Genomic DNA, 16,574 nt, shown 5'->3' on the forward strand with positions numbered 1-16,574 from the left:
GGAAACCTCAAAGGTTGTAAGGTGGTTGTTTTACTGCTAATTAAATATTTGAAGATGCGATGAAGTAGTTGTGCCACTGTCTTTGAAGGCCACTGTGAAGTATGGAGTTGTATTTCACATATACTGAATATTCCATCGATGAAACACCTGGTAATACAGTATCTTTGATAATTCACATGGATTCAATGGTGCCTTCAAATACATTGGGAAAGTAGCATTGCCGAACTGTCAAGAGCAGTAGAAAATCTTATTTTCTAGTATTAGGTCAAAAACAAACTATAATATAAATGACGCAAATATTCAAACAGTCATTTCAATGTCTTGTGGACTTCCTGTTTGCACTTCATCAAGCCTTTGAACATGAAGAGGGAAGTGTTCCGTGAACGTCGCATCGATTTACACAATTCTCCATCTTCCTCCGACTAGGCAAGGGACCAACCTTCGTCCTGCGCATATCTAAAATATTTGACCAATTCTGCTCACTCGTCTCGGTAAGTAGATGATTCTGTTTTGTCAGCATACACACAAGATGTAAGTTGTAAGTTGTCGTTAGGTTTGGATTTACAGATGACGACCATAGAGATGTGTCAGCGCCAATTGAAAGTGGGCCAGCGTTCTCTTGGCTTCTTTTCATGCTGCATTTAATGTTTTAACACCGACCTGGATGACACCAAATTGTAATCACTAATTTTTGTCAAACAGCGTTTTTTTTTATTACCAGTCGACAGATTGAAGCTCATCGCAGACTCCCTGAAGCCTTTAGCAATTTAGCTAACAGGCTAGCATTAGCAAACATCCTTTCGGGCTTCATTTGAGCCAAAATTACGTTCGAGTGAGTTTAAACCAAACGTTATCTCGGCCATAGACTCATTGTTCGTGTCGTAGGATAGCAAATATTTAATACGATGCCGATGAAATTGGCGACTAAATAAGCTTTAGTGTGAATATGCTGTTAGCTACGTTGCAGAAATAGGCGGAACAAGCCCTTTGTAGTTTCTCATCTTACTGGACACTTTATTCGAAAAACCTGTTCGAGTTTAAGAGCTGTTGTAATGTTGACTTTTGACTGACCAGAGGAGATCGACGGCGTGTGAGTGTGAGCGAGAGAGTGAGCGAGCGAGAGAGTGAGCGAGCGAGCGAGAGAGACAGTCACGTACCGCAGGCGACTGGAGCAAACTGCTCCAAACACTGAAACGATACAACCAAAAACACATGCAACGGGGTAATGCTGCAAATTAAAAATGATGCAATCTCATATGCTGCAGGATTTAAAAAATGCAAAACTGCTGCAAATCCCAAAACTACATAAAAGCCCCAAAACAACTGCATGAGATATGGTGAAGGATTAAAACAAGCCAGCCAATCCCAGGGCACATATAGACAAACAACCATTCACACTCACATTCATACCTATGGACAATTAGGTGTCGCCAATTAACCTAGCATGTTTTTGGAATGTGGGAGGAAACCGGAGTACCTGGAAAAAACCCACGCATGCACGGGGAGAACATGCAAACTCCACACAGAGATGCCAGAGTGTGAAATGTAAACAATTTGGTCGTAATATTTTTACAATATTGTAGAGCAACTGAATGAGACCAAGTGTTTTCACAAAGACTTCCTTCTGGGCATTCTGTTAGTTGTCTTATTCCTGAGGTCTACCCCTTCTTAGTCTGGCAAACTTCTGTTTGGTTCTGTGAACCTGGAGCATTTATCTCATTCAGTAGTTTTGAGGGAGTTATGTGTTGCAGCGTTTATATGATTGCAGTATTTTTAGTTGACAGCATTTTCGCACTGCGTTGTTTTTTATGATGTTGGTGTGTTTTTGGTTTTCAACCATTTCAGTTTGTGTTGTTTGGATGTTGCTGTGCATTTCCCCCATTGGGCCACAGAAAGAAAGTGATCCTGAAAGCACATTTAATGTTGGTTGTATTTTGTGCAGACTACAGGAACCAGTTATGACTGACTCCAAATATTTCACCACTAACAAAAAAGGTGAGTCCACGTTACAGTGTGTCTTTCCACATGATTTGACAGTGAAGCTTTTTGAAAATGTAAAACTAACCTGCTCCGACCCTCCTCCAGGGGAGATCTTTGAGCTGAAGGCAGAGCTGAACAATGAGAAGAAGGAGAAGCGAAAGGAAGCGGTCAAGAAGGTCATTGCTGCCATGACAGTGGGCAAGGATGTCAGGTAAAGTCCAAACCATCCAGCCAGGTAGAAGTACAACACCTGTAAAGTGAGTGTTTGAGTTCCAGCTATCTATCTATCTATCTATCTATCTATCTATCTATCTATCTATCTATCTATCCATCTATCTATCTATCTATCTATCTATCTATCTATCTTTGCAGCTCTTTGTTCCCGGATGTGGTCAACTGCATGCAGACCGACAACCTGGAGCTGAAGAAGTTGGTGTACCTCTACTTGATGAACTACGCCAAAAGCCAGCCGGACATGGCCATCATGGCCGTCAACAGCTTTGTCAAGGCAAGGCCGCAATGCCCACTATTTGCTGCACAGTACCTACAGTACATGTCCCTTTTCCGCTGGCAGAAGCAGGCATTACAATGTGCTATTTTCCACTGCATGATATAACACATGCCAGTCCAGAGTCTCCACATTGCTGCAGTGCTCTGTTTTTCTGTGATTATATTGTATTCAAACACAGATTAGTTTGGATTTGTCCTTCCGGGACCACAGTGGGAGTATTTGTGAGTCTTATTGTGCCTTCCAGGACTGTGAGGACCCCAACCCCCTGATCCGGGCCCTGGCCGTCCGCACTATGGGCTGCATCCGAGTGGACAAGATCACGGAGTACCTGTGTGAGCCACTGAGGAAGTGCCTGAAGGACGAGGACCCTTATGTGAGGAAGACGGCAGCTGTGTGTGTGGCCAAGCTTCACGACATCAACGCCCAGATGGTGGAGGACCAGGGCTTCTTGGACTCGCTGAGGGATCTCATTGCCGACTCCAACCCCATGGTAGGTGTGCAGGCCCCTGAGATAAAAAGGTTCCCTTTTGTCTTTACTGAAATAAAATCCCATACTCTCAGGTCGTTGCCAACGCCGTCGCCGCCCTGTCAGAGATCAGCGAGTCTCACCCCAACAGCAACCTGCTGGACCTCAACCCCCAGAACATCAACAAGCTGCTGACTGCCCTCAACGAGTGCACTGAATGGGGTCAGATCTTCATCTTGGACTGCCTGTCCAACTACAACCCCAAAGATGAGCGCGAGGCCCAGAGGTACCAGCCACACACAAAACATTTTCAATGTTGACATTTGAATTTGTTTTATTTTTTTTCCCCCCTTGAAGCATTTGCGAGCGCGTCACTCCTCGGCTCTCCCACGCCAACTCTGCAGTGGTTCTGTCAGCGGTCAAGGTGCTGATGAAGTTCCTGGAGCTTCTGCCCAAAGACTCCGACTACTACAACACCTTGCTGAAGAAGCTATCCCCGCCACTCGTCACCTTGCTCTCCGGGGAGCCTGAGGTACAGTACGTGGCGCTGAGGAACATCAACCTCATAGTGCAGAAAAGGTGTGTGGCGGATCATACTGTAGCATGCAAATTCAAATGGCAGTGTTGTGTTATGTCACTGGAATTCATCTTGTGTTTGTGTGCAGGCCTGAGATACTAAAGCAGGAAATCAAAGTGTTCTTCGTCAAGTACAACGACCCCATTTATGTAAAACTGGAGAAACTGGACATCATGATCCGCTTGGCTTCCCAGGCTAACATTGCTCAGGTATGAAACACATGGCCCCTTGGTTACCAATGTCACTAAAGAATTAACACTTTGGAGTTGTGGAGTGTTTTTACATACTGTTGTTTACATTCATGGCTCATCTTAAAAACTAACTCTCTTGGCTGGGTTGGTGTCTTTTTTTTTAACACATAGGCCCCAAAATCACCCACATACCTAAAATCAGACTAGTCTCATATGTAGATCACGATAACGAATTTTTGCTGGACGATAATTGACCTACAAATGATTGTTGATAATCGATATTATTGACAACACTTTTAAGACCATGCAACAGAGCCGAATATTCATACTGCCTATGTGAAATTATTTAAAATGTGGAACTAACTTCACCGTAATGCAGAGTGAAGCCTCTTGTCATCCAGCCTGTGCGATAAAGAGAAAACAAACACGCAAGCACATGTTCGATTAAGTTATTTATTGGTTATAATGACAGGCCTACTAACATGTAATGAACGCTTTTTATAGCTTAAAAAGCAAATGTAAAATTCAAAACCTTGTGTACAACGTATATAAATTAGATAAATACATCGTAAGTAAAGAGGTAGTGGAATAAATATTTACCTTCAAAGCAGACATGGCCTTGGCTATTAAAATTTACTATGCGTGTACTACGTATGTATACAACTAATACTGTGTCCCATTCCAAATATAGGCTTTGTCAACCTCAAGAAAGCTGAATAAAGCGAAAACTCCAGCCCGTGTCTGCGTTTCCTAGCCATGATGTGTGACATTTGGCTACTTGATGGCACTGGATTGATTGATGACAAGCTTTTTTCCACCAATAGGAAAGTGGGGCCATGTTTCATTGCTGGCTTCACTATAGCTTTCAAAGCAGTGGTTTCCGACACTGAAAGCACTTACAAATGAGACATAACATGACAACACAATGACAAAATCACAGTAAACACGGCTGATCATTAATCTGGTTTTATCTGACCGATTTTTTGAAGTTTGCACTTTCACCACGAGTTGAAAGGGATCATTTGTTTAGCTGCGTCATCATGCTACGCCACCTATTATGCTGTGCCTGCGACGACCTACAATGTCATGGTCGTAGACTCCTGAGAGTTAAAGAGAGATGGAGAATGTTATTTGAGATGGAATTAATGTGTTAGAACTGTCACTTTTATTGGAAATAACAAATCGGATTGGTCCGTTTTACAGGTGCTGGCTGAGTTGAAGGAGTATGCCACAGAGGTGGACGTTGACTTTGTGCGCAAGGCTGTACGTGCAATTGGTCGCTGTGCCATCAAAGTTGAGGTAACTTGTCCTACAAGTAAATACGTGACAGCAGTCAAGGGATATTATTTCCTCCAATATTGGCTGAGCTACTTTGTTATTCGTACACATTCAATACAGTGTACAGTCTTTGCTTGTTATTCATAAATGGAATATTTTCATAGTTGGAGCATAGAAAATCAATTACCACCTTCTTCTTATAATAGGAATTCTTAATTCCAGCAGCTCCTCCTCACATTCTCTCTCCTAAACACTTCCTCCTCATCCAACAGTAACCTTTAAATATTTGAATGGAATTGATGATAAACTGGCTGCAAGGCGACTGAGTGGTTAGCGCGCAGGCCTCACAGCTAGAAGACCCTAGTTCAATTCCACCTTCGGCATCTCTGTGTGTAGTTTGCATGTTCTCCCTGTGCATGCGTGGGTTTTTCTCAGGTTTCCTCCCACATTCCAAAAACATGCTAGGTTAATTGGAGACTCCAAATTGTCCATAGGTATGAATGTGAGTGTGAATGGTTGTTTGTCTATATGTGCCCTGTGATTGGCTGGCCACCAGTCCAGGGTGTACCCCGCCTCTCGCCCCAAGACAGCTGGGATACCCTGGCGACCCTTGTGAGGATAAGCGGTAGAAAATGAATGAATGAAAATAAACTTTGACAACACTGATGTCATCTTGTCCTGGACGCTTCTAGCAATCGGCAGAGCGCTGTGTCAGCACCCTTCTGGACCTCATCCAGACCAAAGTCAACTATGTGGTTCAGGAGGCCATTGTGGTCATCAGAGACATCTTCCGCAAGTACCCCAACAAGTATGTCATTAATGTTAGCAGAGAGGTACACCGCTAATGACTGTACCTACAGAGTTGTCAGTACTGAGAGACTGGTTCTTCCCCAGGTATGAGAGCATCATCGCCACCCTATGTGAGAACCTGGACTCTCTGGATGAGCCAGATGCTCGCGCCGCTATGATCTGGATCGTTGGCGAGTACGCTGAGAGGATTGACAATGCCGATGAGCTGCTGGAGAGCTTCCTGGAGGGCTTCCATGATGAGAGCACGCAGGTTTGTCTTGGTTTAATTTTACTTCTAAGGAGCATCCTGCCATAGCTGCCTAGTCAAACGATGTGTGCTGTGCCTTCCAGGTCCAGCTCACTCTCCTGACCGCCATTGTCAAGCTCTTCCTGAAGAAGCCATCTGAGACGCAGGAGTTGGTGCAGCAGGTCCTGAGCCTGGCCACTCAGGTGAACTGTGAATTGTCAATTGAAACACAGCTTCTCCTGCACTGAATGTGTGAGTGTTGACCTGGCGTCATTCTCTCCAGGATTCGGACAACCCTGACCTACGCGACAGAGGCTACATCTACTGGCGCCTGCTCTCCACCGACCCGGTCACCGCCAAGGAGGTGGTGCTGTCCGAGAAGCCCCTCATCTCAGAGGAGACTGATCTTATTGAGCCCACCCTTCTGGATGAACTTATCTGCCACATCGGCTCTCTGGCGTCTGTCTATCACAAGCCGCCCAGCGCCTTTGTGGAGGGCAGTCACGGAATCCACCGGAAACACCTCCCTGTCCAGCACAGCAGGTCTGACACAGCATGCACACATACTGGCCACATTATGTTGTCTATTGAAACTGTCATGGATGCATTAGACCAGGGGTCACCAACCTTTTTGAAACTGAGAGCTACTTCACGGTTACTGAATCATACGAAGGGCTACCAGTTTGATACGCTCTTCTGAAATAACAAATTTGCTCAGTTTGCCTTTAGTTATACATTATTTATAATGATTAGTAATACTCACCTATGTAAAGACACTGATCATGTTAATGATTTCTAACAATGATTATCAAAAATGACAACAAGGTGGGAAACAGATATCAATATTCAACACTTTATCTCTATTAATCACAGTATTTGTTACATTTTCAGATGATCACTTACATCACTACATTTTAGCAAAAAATATCCCATTTGCACAAGCCACTGACATGCCCTGTTAACAAATCATGAACTATGTTGCAACATGTTTCAAAAAGTTAACAATTATGTAATGTTAAACAAAATCAACTTACATATTTTTAAATATGTAATACATTTTTTATTTCACATTTTGAACTAGTGGCCAAGTCTGTGTTATGTTTAACAAAATTATAACTTTTAAATGTCATGAACACACTTTTAAATTGAACACAATTCTTCAATATTTTAATTCAACTTTGCCATGGCACTACCATGTTGTCACTGACTACATCTGGTATCCGTCCTTGGTTAGTGGGAAGACTGGCATTGCATGCTGTTCACCAGTGTGTTGTAATCTGGTGTGTAACTTGACACTGCAACTGTGAGTGAGTCTCTCAGATGTGCATCAGTGAGGCGTGTTCTGTGTTTGTTTTTGATGAAGTTCATGTCAGAAAATGCTGATTCACAGAGATAGGTTGAGCCAAACAGGCTGGCAACCTTCATGGCTGCTGTGCATACTCCACTGTACTTCTCTGTGTCAACAAGGCGCCAAAAGTTTGGTGCAGCCTGGTAGGCTTTGAGATGGAGATCATTTTGCAATGTTATAATTTCAATCTCCACCTGTCCAGCATCCAAGTTGAACGTTGCACTTAACTGCTCAGCAAAGCATGCTGTGTCCCCATTCATGAAAGGGTTGGAAATGAAGAACACACATGGTTCAAGCTGATGAAGGTCACAAAACCTATTCTCAAACTCTTGCCCAAGTCTGTTTATTACTTCAATGTACTTTTCTGCCACTTTTTCAAATGTCTCAGATGCAGAAGCATTGTCTTTCAGCACTGACTGCACAGAGGGAAAGTGCAGAACTTTTTTTCTCTGTAAATCTGCAGAGAATGCATTCATTTTGGCTTTAAATGCATTTAAAGCACTTATCATATCGACAACAGTCTTACCTTTGCCTTGCAGCTGGCAGTTCAGGAGGTTTAGTTTCCCAGTAATGTCCACCAAAAATGCAAGGTCAAGTGTCCACTCTGTGTCCTCTAGCAGTGAGACATCTTCGCCTTTGGACTGCATGAACTCTTTGATTTCACGCAAAAGAGACAAAAAACGATGCAAAACTCGTCCTCTGCTGAGCCATCTGATTTCTGTGTGTAGCAGTAGGTCCCCATATTCTGCTGACATCTCCTCTAATAGTACCTTGAAAATCCTGTGCTGCTTTGCTTTGGAGCGGATGTTGTTTATGATTTTCACAACGAGAGTCATCACGTGCCCAAAGCCGATCACTTTCGCACACAACGCCTGCTGGTGAATGATGCAATGGTAATGCAGAAATTTGGGGAAGTCTGGGTCACGTTTACAGTGAGCGATGAAACCTGTCTGTCGGCCGACCATAGCAGGAGCCCCGTCTGTTGTCACCGCTACCAGCTTTTCCAATGGCACCTTTTTCTGCACGAAAAACTCCTTCACCGTGTTATAAATGTCAACTCCTCTCGTAGTTGTCTTTAAGGGCAGTAGTGTCAGGAGTTCTTCTTTTGTGGAGAAATCATTAAACACCATCCGGATAAAAACCAATAACTGCGCTGTACTGCTGCTGTCCACGGACTCATCGCACTGGAGGCTAAACCACTTGCACTTCGCCAGATCCTGCTCCAACTGATCGACCAAGTTACTGGACATAGCTGATACTCGTCTTGCCATCGTAGATGCCCCCAGTTGGACGTCGGAAAGAGTGGAGATTAGGTCGCTTCCATTTTTCTCGTCTTTAAATACAGTGTTAGCAATTAATAACATCGCTTCTTTGACAACTTCTCCATCTGTAAATGCCTTTTTTTTCTTGATCAGAAAATGTGTAGCTCTAAACGAGGCTTCGGTTGCTTTTTGTGAGTTTTTGGCCGGCCTCGTAAAAAAAGACTGTTGCTTACCCAGAGCGGTCTTTAGCTCACGGGCTTTTTCTGCCCGTAGGGCGCTTGCAGGTGGATATTTATCATGGTAGCTTTTGTGACACGTATTGAAATGTCTCTCCACATTGTGCCGTTTTGCTGTCGCCACGGTCGTCCCGCAAATCAGACACACGCAGGTTTCTTTTACAGTCGTAAAAAAGAACTCCTCTTCCCATTCACTGTGAAAGAGATACGTTTTCTTTCTTTTTTCTGCCATGTTTTTGGGGTACGAAAGTGCATACAGCGCCCGCTAGCTTACTCTCCACATCCCACAAGCTCTACTTTACTGCCCATAGGTAAATATTGTGCGCGTTAACCTTAAAGTATTTTTAAGATAGTATTTTTTAAATCTATATACATACAAGTGTGATTAAAAAAATAATAGCAACAGAACAAAATTAATTTTTAGACGCAGCTCTCTATGAGATGTGCTATTTTTGGAAACGGCCCGCGGGCGACTCATGTGGTCCTTGCGGGCGACCGGGTGCCCGCGGGCACCGTGTTGGTGACACCTGCATTAGACTTTCAACATGTCCTATGGGTACAATAACTATATTGTCAATACCTTCAACTTTATCCAGATCTGCACCAAAATGCTATGTATTGTGTAAGCTAACATGACAACACAATCTTCTTTTACAACTTTTGTATTGGATTATGTAAGATTATTGTACCTAATGTTTTGGATGGTGTGTTGACTTAGTTGGGTGGATAATAAGCCCCCGTGTACACATTTACAGCATCGACACAGGTGAGAGTCCAGTGAGCGGTGGGCCAGCAGCTGCCATGGACCAGCCGCATGTAATCCCCAGCCAGGGCGATCTGCTGGGTGACCTTCTCAACCTGGACCTGGGCCCTCCTGTCAATGTTCCCCAGGTGTCCTCCATGCAGATGGGTGCGGTGGACCTTCTGGGAGGGGGCCTGGACAGCTTGGTGAGAATCAACAATGCATTTGACCTTAAACACTTATGCTTAGCTTTAGAGTTGCCGCTACAACATGATCACCATCATTAATCCATTGAGGATGACTAGAAGTAGAAGATATTCTTTATTTGTCCACATGGGGGGAAATTATGCCCTTAGAGCCGCAACGTGCACAGTAATCAGGGTATCTGCAGGGTCTTAAGAAGTCTAAAGTCCAAGCATTTGAATTTAAAGTGCCCATGACACAAAAACAAATGCATATTTCCTGTGTTAGATGTGTGATCAAATGTTTCAGTATTTTTTATAATTTCGGTCACTTCTTGCAAGTGATGTCAGATCTGGATAGCCCCAACTTGCTAAATAACACTGTTTATTGTCTTCAGCTCTGTGCTTTGTGCAGAGAGCAAGCTGGTGGCTCTTAGGCTATCACTACCAGTAAAATATACGCCTCACAACACCATATTAGTGAATGGTTTTATTGTGGTGAATATGTCACTTTATTGCTGTGTCACCCGTAGGGGTTCTAGACCTGAATTGTGAGCAAAACGTGGCTTGCTGTCTTGCATCTTGCAGTCAATGTCAATTTCTGTCAATATTTTGAGTAGATATGTTCTATGGGCGCTCATTCCAGTGCTAAAGAAGCAATAACTGGTCTTTTATTTTGTACATAGAGCTGTCAGTGCCACTTAGTGGTAGTCCAAAAAATGTGGCCATTTTTTGTGTGTGTTGTATGATAGTTATCAAAACATAGTATGTCACTAATAATATGTCACTTTCTTGGCTTTGCTGCTTGTTTGAATCTGGTTCCTGGATCGTGTTCTGGTCTTCACATCCAAGATGGCGTCAGTTCAGAAAATTCCTAGTTGTTTCTTTATCTATGACAGCAGTATGACAGCAGGAGTACTTTCATTAATTTCTTGGTGTCATGTGCACTTTAAGGCCTTAAAATGTCTAAGATTATTTTAAAATCTCATCAAATGTATTAAATGCGATTTTGAAAGTTCTTAAAAGTGTATTAATGTTACTTTTATTTCAAAGAAATGCTGTAGTAGCGTGGTGTACAAATTGAAATGCTTTTGTTCCAGAAGCGACAACTATTCTTGATGGCTTGCGGTTGCTAAGAAAAGTCTTTCTTGTCTTGTCTTTTTTTGTGTGTTTGGTGTTGTCTGTGATGTTGGATGCCCTTTCCTGGGGGGGTCCTGATCCTTTTCTCTCCTGTAGCTGGGGGGAGACCTTGGCGGAGGTGTTGGGGGCAGTCCAGCTGTAAGTCAAGCCCCTCTCTCTTTGCCTGCCTGCGTGCTAGAATCAAGTTGAGAAGCGCTCTACTCCTCTTGCATGCTTTCAGCTAAAAGCGCACATTGTTGCACTTTGCATGTTTTGGCCCTGTTGCTGTGTTTTCTATGCAGAAATGTGAATGCTGACAGCAGAGCACATTGGGGCAGATGGCTATGCCCATTTGATGTTATCCAATGCAGTACAACAGCAACAAAATGTTAGCATCAAAGGTATAATCTGGGCTAAAACATGAAAAAGTGACACCTACATTGACTTTGTTCACCTCTTCTCATAAAGGTGTTTTCGCAGTGGAGAACATTTGCATGAGCTTCTTGTGTGATTCTTCTCAGCTTCATAGCACTCTTTTTTTTTGACTTTGCTATAGCTTTAGCTAATGCTATGAGGGCCGACTTTATGACCACATACTCTCACTGTGATGTTCCCTCAGGTGGGCCAGAACTTCATCCCTTCGTCCGTCCCCAGCACGTTTGCCCCATCGCCCACTCCGGCACCTCCGGCCGTCAGCAGCAGCGGCCTCAACGACTTGTTTGAGCTCTCTACAGGCATGGCCATTGCGTCCGGAGGCTATGTGGCACCCAAAGCTGTGAGAACAAATCATTTGATCATTTAAACTGCTCCAATAATCTCAGGTATATTATTAAATTAGCAGCTGTGAGAGCTTTGGTTGTCCCACTTAGTAACTTAGCCGTGGAAATTGGGATGCTTTGAGTGATTGGCCACCAATCAGTATCGGAGGATTTCTGTGGAATAATACGTGATCGGCATATCCCTATAACGGCTGATCTGATTCCGTGGCTCGTGCTATTGCAGCATATAGAGAACGTATTTCACGTATTTCTCCAGGTGTGGCTGCCTGCAGTGAAAGCCAAGGGACTGGAGATCTCCGGAACGTTTTCTCGCCGTCAGGGCCATATGTACATGGACATGACCTTCACCAACAAGGCACTGCAGCACATGACTGACTTTGCAGTCCAGTTCAACAAGAACAGGTGAGTGTGTGTGTTTATAATGAAGTGGACGCTGTTGCTGAGCATTAGCCTTTGTGGTCTACTGCAGCTTTGGGATGATCCCAACCAGCCCGCTGCCCATCCACACTCCTCTAATGCCCAGCCAGAGCATTGACATCTCCTTGCCCATCAACACCATCGGGCCAGTCATGAAGATGGACCCTCTCAATAATCTCCAGGTATGGAAACACATCCAAACAATAAGACACCTGCTGAGAAGGATTCATGCAATATTCTTCTTTTTCCACACAGGTGGCTGTGAAGAACAACATTGATGTATTCTACTACAGCGTGCTCATCCCTCTCAACATATTCTTTGTGGAGGATGGGAAAATGGGTAACTTTGCTGAAGATATGCTATGTATTTAGCTCCACCCCTTTGTTAACGTACAACAGTAGGTAACACAGCACAAGGGTGCCATAGATCCCCTACTATGACAGTACTAACACACACAAAAACGGCTGCATTGAATAAAACATATGTCGTGTTAGTCGGAAATCTTGTTTTTGTGTGTTCTGTCCTTAGAGCGACAAGTGTTTCTTGCCACCTGGAAGGACATTCCCAATGAGAATGAGCTGCAGTACCAGATAAAGGAGTGCCACCTAAATGCAGGTAGGTCTCCCATGACTACAACAGTAGTGATGGTACAGTGGAACCTCTATTGTCGACATAAAATGGGAGACCTGAAGGGGTCATTTCTAAGAAAAATTGCTTTACAGCGTGAAACGGCAACGGCTACTGACTAGTTACATGCCAGTCAAACATGTACATTGACAAGAACTGACCCGGAGTCCTGTTTTTTGTTTTTTTTTTTGCCCTCATGCTTCTTATAGGACACATCACCGCCTGCTCTTCCTGCTGAAGGAAACATCATCATTCCTATCAGATGATGCTCAGAATTGTACGAATTTGAGCAAAGTAGCTAGCTTGTCAGTTAAACCCACATAGAGACACTTTATCATCCTCTTCCTCATAGAGATGTTGCTTATAATAGCTGTTTTAATTAGACTAGCATCACAGCAGCATTGCGGCGGATGTTTTTTCCTCAGTGACGCTTAAACTCTTGCAGACACGGTGTCAGGCAAGCTGCAGAACAACAACATCTACACCATCGCCAAGAGGAATGTAGAAGGACAGGACATGCTCTACCAGTCACTCAAGCTCACCAACGGCATCTGGATCTTGGCTGAGCTCCGCATCCAGCCGGGAAACCCGAACTACACGGTACGGTATATAATGTACTGCTCAAAAAACCTTCAAACACTTTATGTGACATCAAATGTGGAGCACACGTTTATTTTTTTAAGCAGTATATACATAATATACACAGTGCGTTTTTTCGGTCAGCTGACATTAATATAGTAAGCATTTACATCAGTTTACTAAATATCAACATATAAGATTTTTTACCACTGTTTTTGAGAAGATGACATTTTTGTCGCTAGGATAAAAAGTGCTGTTTCAAATGACCTGGTCGGATAGGTGTGACTGACTCTTGTGTCCTGGCTGGTCCTACAGCTGTCTCTGAAGTGTCGGGCCCCCGAAGTCTCTCAGTACGTGTTCCAGATGTACGACGCAGTGCTGAAGAACTGAAGAACCGGCCCTTTTCATTCATCCTGTTACCTCCCTGCCAAAAAAAAATGGAGGCAGACATCCTACATCCAACAGGACAAGACAAATAGATTTCCTTCCCATAGATGAAAAGATAAATGTTATGTAATCACTCATGCAAATGTGTTGTACACCATGCACAATATGAGGTAAGAGATTTTATTTTGGAACACTTAGTTAAACATTCATGATATTTTTAGCTTCTCTGTGAAAGCGTGTCAATCATTCCATCCTCAAGTGTCTTAATGTTGTGACCTACAGTGGAAACAGTGAGACAGTACCCCCCCCCCCCCCCCCCCAAGAGAAACTTCCAGACATCATTGTTTATGGCTTTCTTTCTATCTTTTTCTTTAGGCCTGCCATGATACCGCTATTGTTACCATGCGTCTTACTCAGCACTCCATCTTTTGGATTAGTTAGCATTTGCTAAGTTGCTGTTTTAATCCATGACCAAATGATTGCAAAGCACTGATGTTGAATCTTAAAGCTACATTTAATGGACCTCTTTCGCTTATATTACATAACTGTAAAGTAACCTCCCTGATGGAACCCATCGTCCCACTATTGCAACCACATAGTTGTACTTTAGCAAACTCTGAATGCTATTTATTGTTCATCTACCTCTTATGTTTCCTTTAAAATGACGGTAGCCTTTTGGTTGTTGTGGTTTCCAATGAACTCTTGTTTTCGTTTCATACTTTTTGTTGAGCCAGTTCAAACCTTTTGCATCTCAGTAAACCAAATTTGCAGGACCAAGCATTCGCCATATATGTTTGTTTTGTTCTAATGAGCTAATATGTCCCCAAATATTTGCGCTTTGTGTGCAATTCAGGTGTGGAGGCCCAGTATTGCCTTTGTCCTGTGTAGATTAGTCATGATATTTGTGTCAGTAGAAAGTACGCTACATTGGCATTGATTACCCTTTATATATAACACAATTAAGCCTACTTCTGGCTGCATATCACTTGTTGGCGGGAATACTATGTACAAAAACATACTCCATGTGTCCATTTTTATCCCTTGCTGTGGATTTTCCCCAATTTAAAACAGTGACTTGCAGGTTTATGTTGTTTTTTTTTTGTTGGTGCACTCCAGTAAACATCTTTAACCAGCAGTGCGGTAAAAGAATTGAATGAAATGATTTTGTCCTGCATCAATAAAGTGTCACCATGCATTGCTGTTGTCAAGTCAAGCTTTGTGTGTGTTGACTTTATTGCAACTTGATATGAAAGGTAGATTTGAAAACAGATGTTGTCTGTCCTGGAAATCCTGGAAATCTAAAGTAACACAGAAAGGGAGGCGTGAATTCATTGAAACCCAAACCCTGCAAAAAAGTGGCATACCATGATAACGTCTTTGTCGTTGTATCTGAGCCAGCGGTGATTCTGCAGCTTCTTTTAGGGTGGCCCGTTCTTTCGGTGACGCAGTCAGACTCTTCTGCAGGACATCTCGACAGTCTAACAAACAATACAAAGGCACGTTGACTGCAGGAATGTCCACCAGGGTTGAGGGCCATGTGGTTCTTCTAACTTTCATTCGTATTTTCATCATTTATATTTCATCAGTACATTAATGATAATTAACTCAAATGTATGAGTTTATCGTATTACTACCTCAGCCATTTTGTTAGCTGTTCATTTGAAATCAATAGGATTCATGCTCAAAACACTGGATAATGAATGCCCAAAATGATATGACGAGGGAACCAGTAAGTAAGGTGTTGACAACAAACTAACTGAAAATGTTGTTTCATGCCTTCTGTCACTTAGCCATTCAGTTTCCTATAGTTGCTTCCTGAGGCCTCTAATTAATGCCAAGTTTTAAAAAAAATAATTAGCATTAACAGCTGTACCTGTAAGCAACTCGTGTAGGTTTTGGGGCTTTTAATAAGTCCACAAGATGACGGTAGCTGCATTTGAAGTATCATGCGCACCTTACCTACCTCTCCATGTGCTGTGAAATGTCACACTACTAAGCGATTTGCTCATTACCAATATTACCCAACATCGGTTGTGTTGCTGTTGTGTAAGTTACTAATAAATGGACATATTCATTGTAGTTAATCATTCATTCATTTTCTACTGCTTATCCTCACGAGGGTTGCAGGGGTGCTGGAGCCTATCTTCGGGCGAGAGGTGGGGAACACCCTGGACTGGTCATATAGACAAACAACCATTCACACTCACATTCATACCTATGGACAATTTGGAGTCACCAATTAACCAAGCATGTTTTTGGAATGTGGGAGGAAACCGGAGTACCCGGAGAACTCCCACGCACACACGAGGAGAACATGCAAACTCCACACAGAAATGGCCGAGGGTGGGATCGAACTCAGCTGTGCAGCCTGTAGTTAATCAATGAACCTTTTATTTACATAACTAGTTAGCATGGAGGCCACCCAGTCAGGAGATCGGGAAAGACCTGGCATCATCTAAGCGTCTCTGTGTGGAGTTCATGTTTTCCCTGTGCGTGCGTGGCTCTCCCACATTCCAAAAACATGCTAGGTTAATTGGCAACTCCAAATTGTCCATAGGTATGAATGTGAGTGTGAATGGTTGTTTGTCTATATGTGCCCTGGGATTGGCTGGCCACCAGTCCAGGGTGGACCCCGCCTCTCGCCCAAAGACAGCTGGGATAGGCTCCAGCACGCCCGCGACCCTCGTGAGGATAATTGGTAGAAAATGGATCAATTTAAATGAAAAAAATAAACATTGAAAGTACTCCCTGCCTCTCGCAACGCCCCAAACTGACAGTTTGGAAGGGAGAGGCATTAGCGTCGATGCTGCCTTTTTAACGCCGCATTAAAGGCAAATACAAGAGTCGAATACGCCT

The 16,574-nt window shown here is 43.3% G+C and overlaps 1 protein-coding gene across 2 annotated transcripts; it reads left to right on the forward strand.

Annotated features, from left to right (window-relative positions):
• The first annotated feature begins 331 nt into the window (after positions 1-331).
• ap2b1 (adaptor related protein complex 2 subunit beta 1) lies at positions 332-14,913 on the forward strand. 2 transcript variants are annotated; one of them, XM_058087001.2, is made up of 22 exons: positions 332-491; positions 1,943-1,995; positions 2,086-2,191; positions 2,353-2,488; positions 2,736-2,981; positions 3,053-3,243; positions 3,315-3,536; positions 3,623-3,743; positions 4,929-5,024; positions 5,696-5,811; positions 5,898-6,063; positions 6,144-6,242; positions 6,323-6,582; positions 9,641-9,833; positions 11,046-11,087; positions 11,548-11,703; positions 11,964-12,109; positions 12,177-12,306; positions 12,380-12,464; positions 12,654-12,740; positions 13,198-13,352; positions 13,647-14,913. In XM_058087001.2, exons 2-22 carry the CDS (start codon positions 1,959-1,961, stop codon positions 13,719-13,721), a joined length of 2,865 nt encoding a protein of 954 aa, XP_057942984.1. In that variant the 5' UTR covers positions 332-491; positions 1,943-1,958; the 3' UTR covers positions 13,722-14,913. The 2 variants fall into 2 exon arrangements, with proteins under 2 accessions (XP_057942984.1, XP_057942985.1); XM_058087002.2 differs by lacking the exon at positions 11,046-11,087.
• Positions 14,914-16,574: the final 1,661 nt, after the last annotated feature.

This window comes from Doryrhamphus excisus, linkage group LG21 (genome assembly GCF_037039965.1).
Source record: "Doryrhamphus excisus strain RoL-2023G ecotype Guam linkage group LG21, RoL_Dexc_Guam_v1.1, whole genome shotgun sequence".
NCBI lineage: Eukaryota > Metazoa > Chordata > Actinopteri > Syngnathiformes > Syngnathidae > Doryrhamphus > Doryrhamphus excisus.

Bases quoted from the DNA above. Each gene is read 5' to 3' on its own strand.
- ap2b1 (XM_058087001.2), top strand. From the start codon at position 1,959: ATGACTGACTCCAAATATTTCACCACTAACAAAAAAG. The intron at 9,834-11,045 runs GTGAGAATCAAC...TCTCTCCTGTAG, and splicing joins GAGGGGGCCTGGACAGCTTG to CTGGGGGGAGACCTTGGCGG. The intron at 12,110-12,176 runs GTGAGTGTGTGT...GGTCTACTGCAG, and splicing joins GTCCAGTTCAACAAGAACAG to CTTTGGGATGATCCCAACCA.